At 37.6% G+C, this 13,615-nt stretch overlaps 1 protein-coding gene across 1 annotated transcript; it reads right to left on the bottom strand.

Annotated features, from left to right (window-relative positions):
- Nucleotides 1-7,164: 7,164 nt before the first annotated feature.
- Nucleotides 7,165-13,615, bottom strand: LOC139935430 (cystatin-C-like). The gene is made up of 3 exons (XM_071930039.1): nucleotides 13,331-13,615; nucleotides 10,926-11,036; nucleotides 7,165-9,127 (listed from the first exon to the last, which is right to left on the bottom strand). Exons 1-3 carry the CDS (start codon nucleotides 13,544-13,546, stop codon nucleotides 9,050-9,052), a joined length of 405 nt encoding a protein of 134 aa, XP_071786140.1. The 5' UTR covers nucleotides 13,547-13,615; the 3' UTR covers nucleotides 7,165-9,049.

Raw genomic sequence — 13,615 nt, 5'->3', positions numbered from 1 at the left:
CGCTTATAACGCCACCAACAGAACACCTTTATTGAAGCAACAGTCAGTGCGACTGCGTAGTTGCTGTTGACGTCATATTGTTTTATTTATAACACCCAATGAAAAGAGTCTGTCAAAAAGTGCTATGACAATTACCATAGCAATGAAACATCAAAGAGAATAAGCCAATCGTGTAGGAACACTTGTGTCACCCAACGAAAAATCTACTGGTTTGATTGGCGTTACCACGTGTTGTGTCCCAAAATAGCAGCCAATCGCATGACTTGATTTGAGACCCCAGATGACTTTATTGACTTGTGTGACCTACGTTGATTTAACTGGTATATTGAGGAGGTTGAACAATCATTAACATGATTAGTGTTAGGTCATAGAAACATTTAATAATAATTTACTTTGAGCTTGAGTTGTATCTACGTCCCGTAAATAAATCCTTACATCGAACTCACCTTTCCCGGTTTAGATGTTCTGCACACAAGCTTTTTAGGGAGCACGTATCTATTTAACCGCCCGAGAGCTAGGCCGAAACGGGCCGAATCTGGCGGTTTGCCGATCAACAAAAGAAATGACTGGTGTCATGAATAATCCGCATATCAGGGTTAAAGTTGCTCACCTTTGCTCATTAAACCTTCACAACCTCAACACAATGGTGTTGGGTCTGGATGGGCCAGGGGCACTAACAATAGGCTCGACGGGTCCTTTGTCAAGTGGCTGACAATTAAGGGATTATAGGATTACTGCCCGCAACTACAGACTGAATAAGCTGGAAAGACTTCGCTCCCAACGTTTAGCCCACAGCCGTATCTACCTCCTTTTCAAATTGACATATGTAGTCAGCATCTGATATCAAAGCTTAATATAATTGTTTAGTTTGAACATACTCATTAAAACAACTGATTAAAACAAATTCGAATAAATACTTAGAAGTAAATCTTCACTAGAATCTGTCGTCGGTTTGCTCACAAAGTCTTCACAGGTCGTATGCCAGACGTGTTGGTACGTCTGCGTGCGTGATACAATATAAGGAACCATGCGAAAGTGCGCCCTCTTGTTTGAATAAATCTTTTTTTTTTCTGTACCATGCAGCCTAAGCCAAGTGTTCGTTTATTTCAAAGACATGTATCTAGAAATGATTATACGTTAGTAAATTTGTGTCAGTACACAATATAGATAGTGCGATAAAAGTATTTATATCTGACTAAATTTATCGTGTAAGCTGAATAAAATATTGAGTAATACATTAAGGTTGTAAGTTTTTTCCCCGTTGGACTTAATTTTGCTGTCGTCAATGAAGTAGGCGTGATGAGCAAAAAAAAAAAAAAAAAAAAAAAAAAGAATGAACACAGCCCGTTTAAATCGTGCAACACCATAATTAAAAGAAACAACTTGTCAGTTGTGGAATGTAAACATGGCTGAATCCACAATTTATTTTGGGATTATAAATGGGGATTAGGTATTTTAGGGAGAAATATTTGTATTCTTCTTTGGTCCTGTGCCGTTAAACTGTAAGTCCATCCTTAAATTCGTATTCATCTCTGCACCACCAAAGATGTCCAATCAAGGGTTAGTAGCATTTTAACATCAGCATTGAGCTGAGATCATTCCTATTTTGTTTACTTATTTTTGCAAAATAAATGCAGTCATTGCTAAAAAAAAACCGCAATAGAACTCATGGATTCCAGAACACCTTTCCTATCATGGACTATAGTTGGAAGTTTATGGTCTCGGACCCTTCTCTAATCCGGGCACAAAGGGCCTTTGTCCAAGTCATCAGGGATTAAGAGTCGCCCATCTATTCCTTTGTGTACCAAAAGCTGGGTAGCAGGGGCAAGGAGATCATGAATATGCAGGCTAGGAAACCGAGCGGTGTGCATTCACCTGTTGATGATGAAGCTCATTACAGCGCCGGGCGATTCGGCCAGTTTCGGCCTACCTCTCGGGCGGTTAAATAGATACGTGCTCCCTAAAACATTCAGTTAATTTGCAAAAGAAAACAAAAAAAACCAAAAGACATTTGTAAAACCAAAACAAATTGAAATGGTTCCTAAAACAATGTTTCTTCCTGCATTATCACAAAGATGATGTAAATTAACAGAGATTAATTTTTTGGCTACTATCTTTTCCTTAGTTGATGAGCAATCTCTTGTTCACTGATACCAACGGACTGTTTGAATGAACATCGTTGGAGGAGGGAGGGTTGACCACAACTGGACCTGTTTGGATGACCATCTTTGGAGGATACAGGTGCACAGAAACAACAACATACCGCTTGGGTAAGTTAACAAAAGTTCATCCTTAAGTTTTCTTTGAAGAAAATGTTCATCCCACAAATTTGGCAAAGGAGTAGATGTTTTAGAGACCTTTGAAGGTTTCCAATGGTCAATTTGAAACGATACATTCATTCACATCTTTTAGTTTTCAATAAAGTCACCACATAACCAACCAACTGGTGGAAAAATTCAACAAAATAGGAGTTGATTGAAGTTTTCAGAAACTGATTATAATCAAAAGACACATAAGAAAAAAATACCTGGTATATTGTGTCATGTTGTGTGTGCATGACCACAGATTTTGAAGAACTGTTGAGTTATTGTTTCAGAATAAACACATTTGAGGGTTTTAAATTGTTGATATGAAAGATTTAATCATTCACCAAACAACCAACTGTTGGACAAATTTATTAAAAAAGAAGCTCAAGTTTAAAAAAAAAATGAAAACACACACAAAAGAAAACCGAAAACCTGGGATGTTGAGTGAGCAGGTCCGATACTAGAAGAACTGATTGGAGCTGGAGAAGAATTGTCTTGCACTAGAAAGCTTTCAGCCTGAACTATTCCTCAGAACGACTGATTCTTGGTGATAAAAGAGTTTAACAAAATCAATCTCTTTTAATTTTTTATTTTTTTACAGATTGAGATGATGCCCATACACCCAATCTTGAGGCTCATCAATGCCACTGTCTGAAGGAGCTGTCTAGCCTGGTGACTCTCTGCTTAATTCTTGCAGTGACGTAGGTATTTTAAGCCTAACCAATGTTTTTGGGACTGCGAATGCCATCAACTTAAGGACTACGTCAAGTTTAGCAAGATGATTCTCCGCTACAAGTTAACGCTTTTTGGAAGACCCCATAGAAGAAAAACTGTCAAGTCTAACCAGATAATGCTCAACAAATCAATGGACAATGGGATGGTGAAACTAACCAACGTTTTCCGGACTGCCGGCCATCAGTTAAAAGACTACGTCAAGTATCTCCGCTACGATTTCACCTTGCGTTGTAATACTTTATGGAAGTCGCCACATAAAAAAAGACTGTGTCAAGTCTAGCCAGATGGTGTTAAACTGGAACAAGCTAAACCATGATGGGGCCTTTTATTTTACTATAATGAAGAGAGGACCATCTTAGTTCTTGTCCGAACTTGCAGCTGGTTGTGGTTGTTGCTATGGCTTCATTTAAAGACACTGGACACAATTGGTAATTGTCAAAGACTAGCCCTTCACAATTAGTGTATCTCAACATATGCATAAAATAACTAACCTGTGAAAATTTGAGCTCAATCGGTCATCAAAATTGTGAGATAATAATGAAGAAGAATACACCCTTATCACACGAAGTTGTGTGCATTTAGATGGTTGATTTCGAGACCTCAAGTTCTAAATCTGAGGTCTCAAAATCAAATTAGTGGAAAATTACTTCTTTCTCGAAAACTATAGCACTTCAGAGGGAGCCGTTTCTCACATTGCTTTATACTATCAACCTCTTCCCATTACTCGTAATCAAGAAAGGTTTTATGCTAATAATTATTTGGAGTAATTACCAATAGTGTCCACTGCCTTTAATGCTTTCTTACATATTGACATGGTGGTCAGGCCACACCCACAGCTACCTCAGTGACGGCTTTATATTATTGTTTAGCCTACTAGGCTTTTCTTGAAGCTGTCAAACTCCAATTACAATGTTGTACGATGCAGCTTGTTAATCCATCAGTTTGGAGATAGAAACCCTGACTTTCTTATGACAAAGTTGTGATGTTAATGTTTTCAACTATTTTGAGGAAATAGATTTCAAGATTTGAAAGATTAAATTAATTGAAAGTATTCTAGGCCCTTCTAGTGAGGCAAACTTGACACATTGCTCAGTAAGTGTAATACTCAAAGAAGTGTGGGAAAAGTGTTCACTTTGAGCGCCAAAATAGACAAAATGCATTATTGTTGTGAAATGCGCGCATACGTGAAATGAGCGCAGAGCAGGGCCCAATTTTCATAGAGCTGCTTAAATAGAAAGTTATTGCTTACCATATTTTTGTTTGCCACTTTATGTGCTAAAGCACGCAGCTCTATGAAATTGGGCCCAGACTCTGTTGCGATGTCAACACAAACCATGGCAACAATCACAACACCAGGGCTCGGTTTCACAAAGAGCTAAAGATAATAAATTCCGTCTGAGTTACTTGGTAACCTGTGATGCCACAATACAAATCACCATGGTAATATTGACAACTTGTCTTTAAGTAACTTTAAGTGTTTTTTGTGAAACCGAACTCTCTACTCCTCACCCTGCCACAGACTAACACACCATCTGTCGATTTCAGCAAACTCTTCCTAACTTAAAATTAATCTTAGGATTCAGGACGTGTCCCAACCCTGCACTGTAGCATGCAGACCTTAAAATTAAGTTAAGACGAGTTACTCTTCCTAACTTGAGATAGGATTAATCCTAGCGCTTTGTGAAATCGGCTGCATTGCACACATTAACTTAACCAATAGCACTAAAACCATAACAAAAATCACTCATAATATAGTATTTAATTATTAACACCACACCTTAGCACTAACCACTATGCAGTCTGCGATTTGAATCAAAATAGTAAAGTGTTATTTTATGAAAAGCATGCATTTTGTCTACATAAGCGCTCAAATACAACTTTGTGGTTGATGGGTGGAAGATAAATTATTAATTTGAAGAGTTTATTCATCTTAGTTTAGATGAATATGATGCTGTAGCAAAGCCTGTATTAGTAAACATTTGTATAAGTAAATAAGTATGTATTATTTGTATTTATTTAGTAATTTGAATTATTTGCAAAAAAAATTAACGCCCCGAGGTTTCGACCCTTGCAGAGTCTTTCTTGAATTACGAGGCATTAAAAATGTACGATTAAGAATTCTCACAACAGTCACACAAGGTAAAAGAAATGTTTCGACCCTAGCAGTCTTTCTTGTAAGTGCCTTAGAGGCACTAGGCACTTTGGGTAATTACTCAAAATAATTGTTAGCATAAAAACTTACTTGGTAACGACGAGCAATGGAGAGCTGTTGACAAATCATTGTGAGAAACGCCTCCCTCTGAAGTAACATAGTTTTTGAGGAAGAGGTAATTTTCCACTAAAATATTTGAACTTTATTTCGAGACCTCAGAATTTGATTTTGTGGTCCAAAATCTAGCATCATGACAGCACACACTTTTGTGTGACAAGAGTGTTTTTTCTTTCATTATTATTTTGCAACTTTGACGACCAATTGAGCTCAAATTTTCACAGTTTTGTTTTGAGATACACCAAGTGAGAAGAATGGTCTTTGACAATTACCAATAGTGTTCAATGTCTTTAAGAACCTAGTAGACTTATCAGTATTTGGGAGGGGGCTCGCACCCAGGTTGTCTGACCTGTATGATGTATGCTGGCAGAAGAGAGGCAGGATCCATGTAAAGCCTACACTGCAACACAGGCCCAATATGTAAAACTTAGAAGCACACAAAACGTGCATGAAAAAGTATTAAACAGGTTACCAGCCAAAATTTCACTAAGTTTAGCCTACATTGGATCTGGTGCTCTACGCAAAATTTGCCTAGCAACAGAAGTTTTTAAGCAGTGTTTTCTGCTTAACAGCTTTATGAAATTGGGCCAATATGATTTGATATTACAGGTGATACATGTATAGTTCAAAATGTATACCAGTTGGCAAGCAATAATAATATGTGTTGTTGAACTTCTTCGGTTAATTAGCATATTGGTTTCTCCCCGGTAAATGTAATCATGAGAAAGCAAGCATGGGACCAAACTACGTTCTCGAATTCCCAAAGGGTTTTTGAGTTTGCGTAACTGGTAGCTGTGCACCTGGTAACATTTTTAACTGAGGATAGAGGGGCAGCTAGGGGCAAGTTCAATCAGCGACTATTTGTCAACCACTAGTCAATGTTCCATGGTTACCTATGCATGAAATACATCCTGGGTACCAGGCAAAATTGCCCAATGGTCGAAAATAGTTAATTTTAGTCCCTTGATCGACTTTGCTTTAGGCTGTCACACCGGAAAAGCCTCATTTCTGAAAAGGTGCAATGTTAACTGCTGTAATAATATTAACCAGTCGTTATGTTTATGAGTAATGATATTAGGCCCTATGTGATGTACATGTCAGATATTTTGATAATGTGAGAGGCGGCCAAGGTGCAAATTACACCAACAGTAACATGCAAACTGTCGCGTATATACATGTAGTTAATTACTGTAATTAAAATTTAGGTGATTGATTCATGGGTAAGTGCTGTAACTGTCACTGCTTTTGCTAACAGAGGGTGTAACAAACCCTCGCAGAACAGCATAAACAATTTTTATGAGCGAGAGGGCGATAATGTTAAAAGTAAAGAAAGTTGACGAAACAGGGCCTTTAATGAGTGCGTTTGATTAGCTTCCCTGGGTCTACCCCACAGTGCTCACTCGGTGAGCCCCTGACAAGAGCTAAACGAACGATCACTCACCGCTCTCATAGTGACGTCATGCACCTGGGGCCAGCCCCCAAGTGAACCACTCCACAAGTAGGGCACTAGGGGCTGACCAGGGTGAGCCCCTGGAATGACGTCAAAGCTATTCGAACGCACCAGGGGTCGACCCAGGGAAGCTAACGAACCCATAATTACAACTTCTAGAATTTATAATTGGACGCCTCATTTAAAACAATTGATTTCACAGATTCATGTGTGAAGGCCTCACTCTGACTTTTAGCAGATTACAAACACAAATATTTTGGCAATTTGTATTAGTTGGACATTGAGAAGCATTTGATAGCATTGAGAAAGGATATGCATGTGTTTTACTTAAAACTGCAGAAATTCAACAAGATTATTGGTGCCATTTCTTAAAGAAGGGGAGATTTCCTGTATGAATGCAGCCTAAATACTATATTGTAAAATTTATGTGTGATAAGCACTGTATACTCAGCGATTAAAACATGAAACACACTTTGTACACATTTCTTGAAAAATGTCAATGTTAAATTTATTGCAATGTTATAGACGGTTTTCTCAGTCAATTTCGGCAAATAAGTACCTGGTAGCCAATTTAACCACATGTACAATTCTATTTCCTGCAAAATCAAATGCTTATGAAAAGGGTCACATTTGATTAAGCAAAATAATTATACCATTCAAGTTCATATTTGGGCAGTAATTTGTGAAATTTGGGCAATCAATCTAAATTGAATGATTGTGTGTCACGAAAAAGAGAGACGATATTGAACACCTAAAAAATTTGAATGCCTCAAAGCGAAATTGAATTTCTGAATTCTGATTTTGAAATGCTGCAGTAACAGCTGGAGAGGCAAAATACATGTTGCTTTAACTCGAACGCACACAAAATAAATCGACTGCTCATTCGCTGAAACTGACCGAGAAAACCTTTAATACTATTTTTAGAATTATATTCAATTTAAATAAGAATTACAATGCTTTCTTAGTAAAATAAACATATCTCCAAGTTTTCGCTCGTTTGAAACAAGTTTGTTTACAACCCCAACAGTATGTGAAATTGTAAACAAACCATATATATGATAAGAAAAAACTATAAATAACAGTAAACTTGCGAGTACAACTATGGATGTAATTATTCTCTTTTGAAAGAGTGTTGGCTCTGAAAAGAGCCGATTTGGACTAGACATTTCTACACCGCTGTACATCCCTCAGTTAGCTCAGGGGCCGATTTCACAAAGATCTAAAATTGATCGTAACTGCAAATCAATCGTAGTTGCTTAGTAAAGTGTGATGTCACAATAGAAATCACTATGATGATACTGAAAATTTGTGTTGCGATGAATTTTATTGCTTTGTGAAATCGGCCCCAGAGCAGATCACCCATGTTGAGTTTCTTGCACTATAAATTGGTGACCGTAGTATGGACACATGCATGAGTAAATGGTGCCAGACTACTTTCACTGCCAGCCTCAATGTGGAAACAAAATGGATGACCCTGTGATAATATCACGTAACTGAGAGCTTATTAAAATACTGATCAAAAATCTGGATTAATCGTAAACACCCCAAATCTAGCCTTGCTCAAGGCAGTCGCAATATTCACTCCGAAAAAGACAGCCAACCGTATGTCTCCTAAGAACGAACATTATTTTTGTGACTTGGTTTACTCATTTCTCAAAAGCTACAGCACCTCAGCAAGTAGTAGCTTAAGGGAAGCTTTCTACCATCACCAGGGGTCGAAATTAAGTGTATTTTCATGGTAGTCAGCAGGGTTAGTAACCAATAATTTTTAGTAGCCCTGATGAGATTTTTGTAACCCGAAAGACACATTATGTCTCGAGTCACGGCTTAAACTTTACAATACACCATAGCTTAGTTCTTTATTGTTTGTGATGATGATTTTTGCATTATTTTTCCACTAGCCCGTCGGGCTATCAAACTGGAAAACAGCAGCCCCGCTGTAAATCTGGTAGTCCTGGGCTAGCGGGCTTGTGGCAGTTTTGACCCCTGCATCACTATCTTCAAGCTGTGTAAGTTTGATGTAAATCTGTGGACATTGTGTTTTGTGTCCTACAAAAAGTACTTAGACCCTTTAAACAAGGTTTCTCATTTTTGTTCGCAAAAATATAATTTTTATTTATCCATTATTAACTAAACTCCAATAACCCATGCTTTCAATAATACCTTTCATATCATAATCTGTTAACAATTTTTGGGATAAGCTTTTTGGAATTTGCTCTAAATATTTCTGAAATACCATGTTTATCAAGTTACATGTAAAACCTTCTATCCTGCCAAGTGCTCAGTTTCTTAGGCTGTTTTGCAGGAGTCCTCCTCGAGCTTACTCTTTCCCATGAACTCAGAGACTATCACTGTACAGAGCTGCTTCTATTGTAATCAAAGAAAGACAAATAAATAGGAAATAAAATTAAAATGAACCAAAAAATAAACACTGCGATTGTCCCCAAAACAGAGATGACGGAACTTTGTCCACCCAGGCACCCAACATTCTGAACATTTGTTGATAAAATTCTAAACACCGTGGATGACTTGGATAAATTGGTGGGGATCAGAGAGAGGGCACTGTTCCACGGCTACCAGGATACATGCAAAAGTTTGTCTGTCGTTTTTGTCTTGTTTTCCTATTGTGTTTAAAGGCAGTGGACACTATTGGTTATTACTCAAAATAACTATTAGCATAAAACCTTTCTTGGTGACGAGTAATGGGAAGAGGTTGATGGTATAAAACATTGTGAGAGACGGCTCCCTCTGAAGTGCCATAGTTTCGAGAAAGAAGTAATTTTCCATGAATTTGGTTTTGAGATCTCAGATTTAGAATTTGAGGTCTCGAAATCAACCATCTAAACGCACACAACTCCGTGTGACAAGGGTGTTTTCTTCTTTCATTATTATCTCGCAACTTTGATGACCGATTGAGCTCAAATTTCCACAGGTTAGTTATTTTATGCATATGTTGAGATACACCAACTGTGAAGGCTAGTCTTTGACAACTGCCAATGGTGTCCACTGCCTTTAACTACTTTGTTTACTTTCTGCTTAGATGTTGTTCAGTGGGTTTCAGTATGACTTCATTGTGGTTTATTATGTAGTTTTCTGATTAATGTAATCTTATTTATTTCCAGTAGTTTATTTCTGTTAGTGTGTTAATAATTTTTCCTGTATTGTATGTATGCATAGTGAATTTCCTCCATGGTAGGACCAATCAAATTTAATTAAAATTTGAACTGAATCAATACTTTGGACATGATGCCGAGTAGCATCCAATAGTTTCCATATTGGATGGGTGCCTGTCCAATAATACAAAAATGGTAGAGCATTACATTGCAAATTAATGGAAAGTGGTGCATATTCAACCAATCAAATGACAAGGATCATGTGTGTGGTACTAATAACAAGCATGTTTGAATTCAAAATGCAGGAGAAAAGTCTGCGCATTTTAGTGTAACATTATCAAAAGAAGAACAATTTTGTAAACTACTAAACATGTGTAAAGTGGCTTGATATTATTGATAAATTTTGTGTTGAACAAACAAAAAATTGACTCGATCTGGATTTGAACCTATAACAAACTGGATTTCTGTGCCAGCACTCTACCAACTGGTCCATGCAGCCCTAATGTTTGTGGTCTATCTATTTTTGTCAAAGACTCAATGTATGCATCTTTCTTCTGGGTGCTAGTCAGAAGAAGCCACCTGTAACTGCTGGATATTACACGGGAATGGTATGGATGATCTGATCATACCCAGTTTATGCTACAACCTCTGAAAGCAGCAAAAGAGGGTTACCTTAAAGGCAGTGGACACTATTGGTAACTACTCAAAATAATTGTAAGCATAAAAAGATACTTTGGTAATGAGCAATGAAGAGCTGTTGATAGTATAAAATGAGAAATGACTTCCTCTGAAATAACATAGTTTTTTAATTAGTTGAATTTGTGACCTCAGCTGAAGTCTCTAAATCAAGCATTCTGAAAGCCAGAACTTGTGCGAACAGGGTGCCTTTTTCTTCCATCATTACATGTATCTCTTCAAATTTTCACAGGTTTGTTATTTTATGTACATGTTGAGAAACACCGCGCGAGAAGAGTGGTTTTTGACAATTAGATGGAATGAGATATAAATAAAAGGTGGGGTTTTTTTTTCCCGACTGGCAAAAAGCAACTTACCACTTTATTATCTGTATCACATGAGTCTAGGTCTAGGACAAGGCCGTTATTGAGTTTGCATTTGGTCTGGGACATCACAAAGGAAAGATAGTACCTCATTCCTTGAACAACCTTCAAAAGATAGAATGAAACAAAATGAAACGTTATCAAATCATGTTTTGCAAAAGTAAATTCCTTAATTATGTAAGAGGGGTTTCTCTCATATATGTAAGTTACAGGACAATTTAAAGCCATTGGACACTTTTGGAACAGAAAAAAAATAAAAGTTCACAGATTTACAAATAGCTTACAGGGTTACAGAAGGTAAGGCTGAAAGACTTATTCCATGAAATTCTTTACTTTTTGAGAAAATATTCAAACAATTATCAGAACTACGGATTTACTTTAAACACATGTCATGACACTTGTGAAAATTTGAGCTCAATCGGTCATTGAAGTTGCGAGATAATAATGAAAGAAAAAATAAAGAGACCTCATATTCTAAATCTGACGTCTCGAAATCAAATTTGTGGAAAAGGACTTCTTTTTCGAAAGCAACATTACTTCAGAGGAAGTTGTTTCTCACAATGTTTTATACTATCAACCTCTCTCCATTTATTCTCGTTTACAAAATAAGGTATTATGCTAATAATTATTTTGAGTAATTACCAATAGTGTCCAGTGCTTTTAAAGAAGGGAATCAATGTGTGGTGACGAGGTTTTCAAGTGGTTTAATCCCAACGAGGTAAATTATCAAGAACCAGGCCTCGGCGGGTTTAAACTACTAGTTGAAAACCGATTCAACACACATAGATTCCAGTTCATAAATACCTTTTCGGTCAAAAAACATCAACACCTTTGGTCAAAAAAGAAAATAAATGCAAAAATTAAATGATTTCTTTCAACACAACACCCCTCTAGCTATGAAATGGTAAGGCCCTCGCCGCCCTTTGGTAAACAACTCCTTATAGGGGAATGCTGTGCGCGTCGCGCGTATCATTGCATGATGTGGCACAACTCTCCCGGCCGTTACTCTCGACCAATAGGAATGAAGAAACTGTCTTATAAGCACAGGTGCAAGCTCGCGTGTCACGCCCATGTTTCAACACTTTTTACTGGTCATAAACTAAGGTTTTATACACACCCACATGAGGTGCTCTTCACCAATAGGAATAGCGAAACTGTCTGAGGTATTTATGAATTAAATATTAAACATGCAAACCTTTAATACTTGAAAAAGGGACACGTTGCCTTGGATCGGTCGAGTGGGTCTATGAAATGAGTTCGAAACCATTTGTTATGAAATGTCAATGATATGGTTAGATAGAAAGATGTTTTAAAAGTGGAGCATAGTGTTCAACCGTAGGCTTCGAAATTATGTGGTTTTCCTTTGATTTTTACTTTATGGTGTTGGTGAATTTATACTACTGCACAAGCTCCACAAATCGGGATGTACATGTGCAGGTGAACTTTGTGAACTAACCCAGTCAACCATTTATGATGGCGCGCCGTGTTTAGTTCACAACAAACGACAAAGGAAATCCGTGCAATTTCAAGGCATATTGTGTGGATTGTGAATTTAATCTACTTTTATTTTTATCAAAAGTTGTATCAAAGAGTATTTTTGTCCTTCAGATTTTGTCATCAAATATAATTACAGCAAAATTCTGAATTCAGAAAGAATAAAGTTTTTTTGGGGAGGTTATGTGCTTTCTCGTTCCGATACGTGCGAGACTTGCAGTGTGACAGTCTATTAGTATTGGCTATGCCTACATGTATGCGCACCAAAGATTATAGAGCGCCGGAGTTGCAAGATGGGGAACTGAAGCTTTTTCTATACTATAGACCTTATGCATTGACGTCATCCAGCCGCCATCTTTGAGGACAAACGGTGACGAAACAATCGAAACGCACATAGATTGGCCAATGAACAACCTCCTTTTGACCTCATGGCGAGGGCGCCGTACTGAAATGACGTCATGTGCATAAGGTCTATTGTTTAAAACCTGAAATATGCACGGGCGCCATTTCAGCAAGTGAATATTTTGTTTCCCATTGTCATTGATAGGAATGGTCATTGTCTGCACTGAACTGCACTGATCTATATAAAAACTGTTGTATCAAAAGAGTTACTTGCCGAAATGGCGTCCAGTGGGATCTCACATTTCAGCCAGAGTTACGCGTCTTGCGCCTTCGGCGCTCCTATAATCTTTGATGCGCACCTATCTATGACTATGCGCTCAATCCTCAACTCCCACCAAAAATTATCACGAAATAGATGCAATACAAAAATAGCAAGTGACCCATAAAAAAAAACTACCACCAGGACCACGTAAGCACAACCACGGACAGACGAAATGAATTATAAAATCACTTTAAACATGAGCTTCTATTTAGCTCATAGAGATGAGTGAAAGTGGTCTAACCTGTTTTTTAGCAGATTTTATGTCAGTCAGCTTGCTCGCGAAGAGTGCATTTGATTTCTTGTTGAGTTCCACGACAGCGAAATGTGCCGCACGGACAACCCCATCATCGTAAACTTTTGCAGGTTCCAAGCCACCTAGAAGTCCCCCTTCTACAACTAATGATGGAACAACAAGTAGTATCCCTACTAGAAGGGACAGAAGCAGTATGGACTGCATGGTTGAATTATTTTAATGCTAAGATATAGATTCTTGTCGTTTTCGTTTTTTGACGTGACGCAGAGAAGC

The sequence above is a fragment of the Asterias amurensis genome, chromosome 1, assembly GCF_032118995.1.
Source record: "Asterias amurensis chromosome 1, ASM3211899v1".
NCBI lineage: Eukaryota > Metazoa > Echinodermata > Asteroidea > Forcipulatida > Asteriidae > Asterias > Asterias amurensis.
The sequence above is the reverse complement of the archived record's forward strand: the minus strand, read 5'-3'. Positions and strand labels throughout refer to the sequence as shown.

What these genes read in the sequence shown, in the direction of transcription:
- LOC139935430 (XM_071930039.1), bottom strand. Translation starts at nt 13,546, where the DNA reads ATGCAGTCCATACTGCTTCTGTCCCTTCTAGTAGGGATACTACTTGTT. An exon ending in TAAAATCTGCTAAAAAACAG is followed by an intron (nt 11,037 to 13,330) that starts GTTAGACCACTT and finishes TATCTTTTGAAG; the next exon opens with GTTGTTCAAGGAATGAGGTA. An exon ending in GTGATACAGATAATAAAGTG is followed by an intron (nt 9,128 to 10,925) that starts GTAAGTTGCTTT and finishes TGATTACAATAG; the next exon opens with AAGCAGCTCTGTACAGTGAT.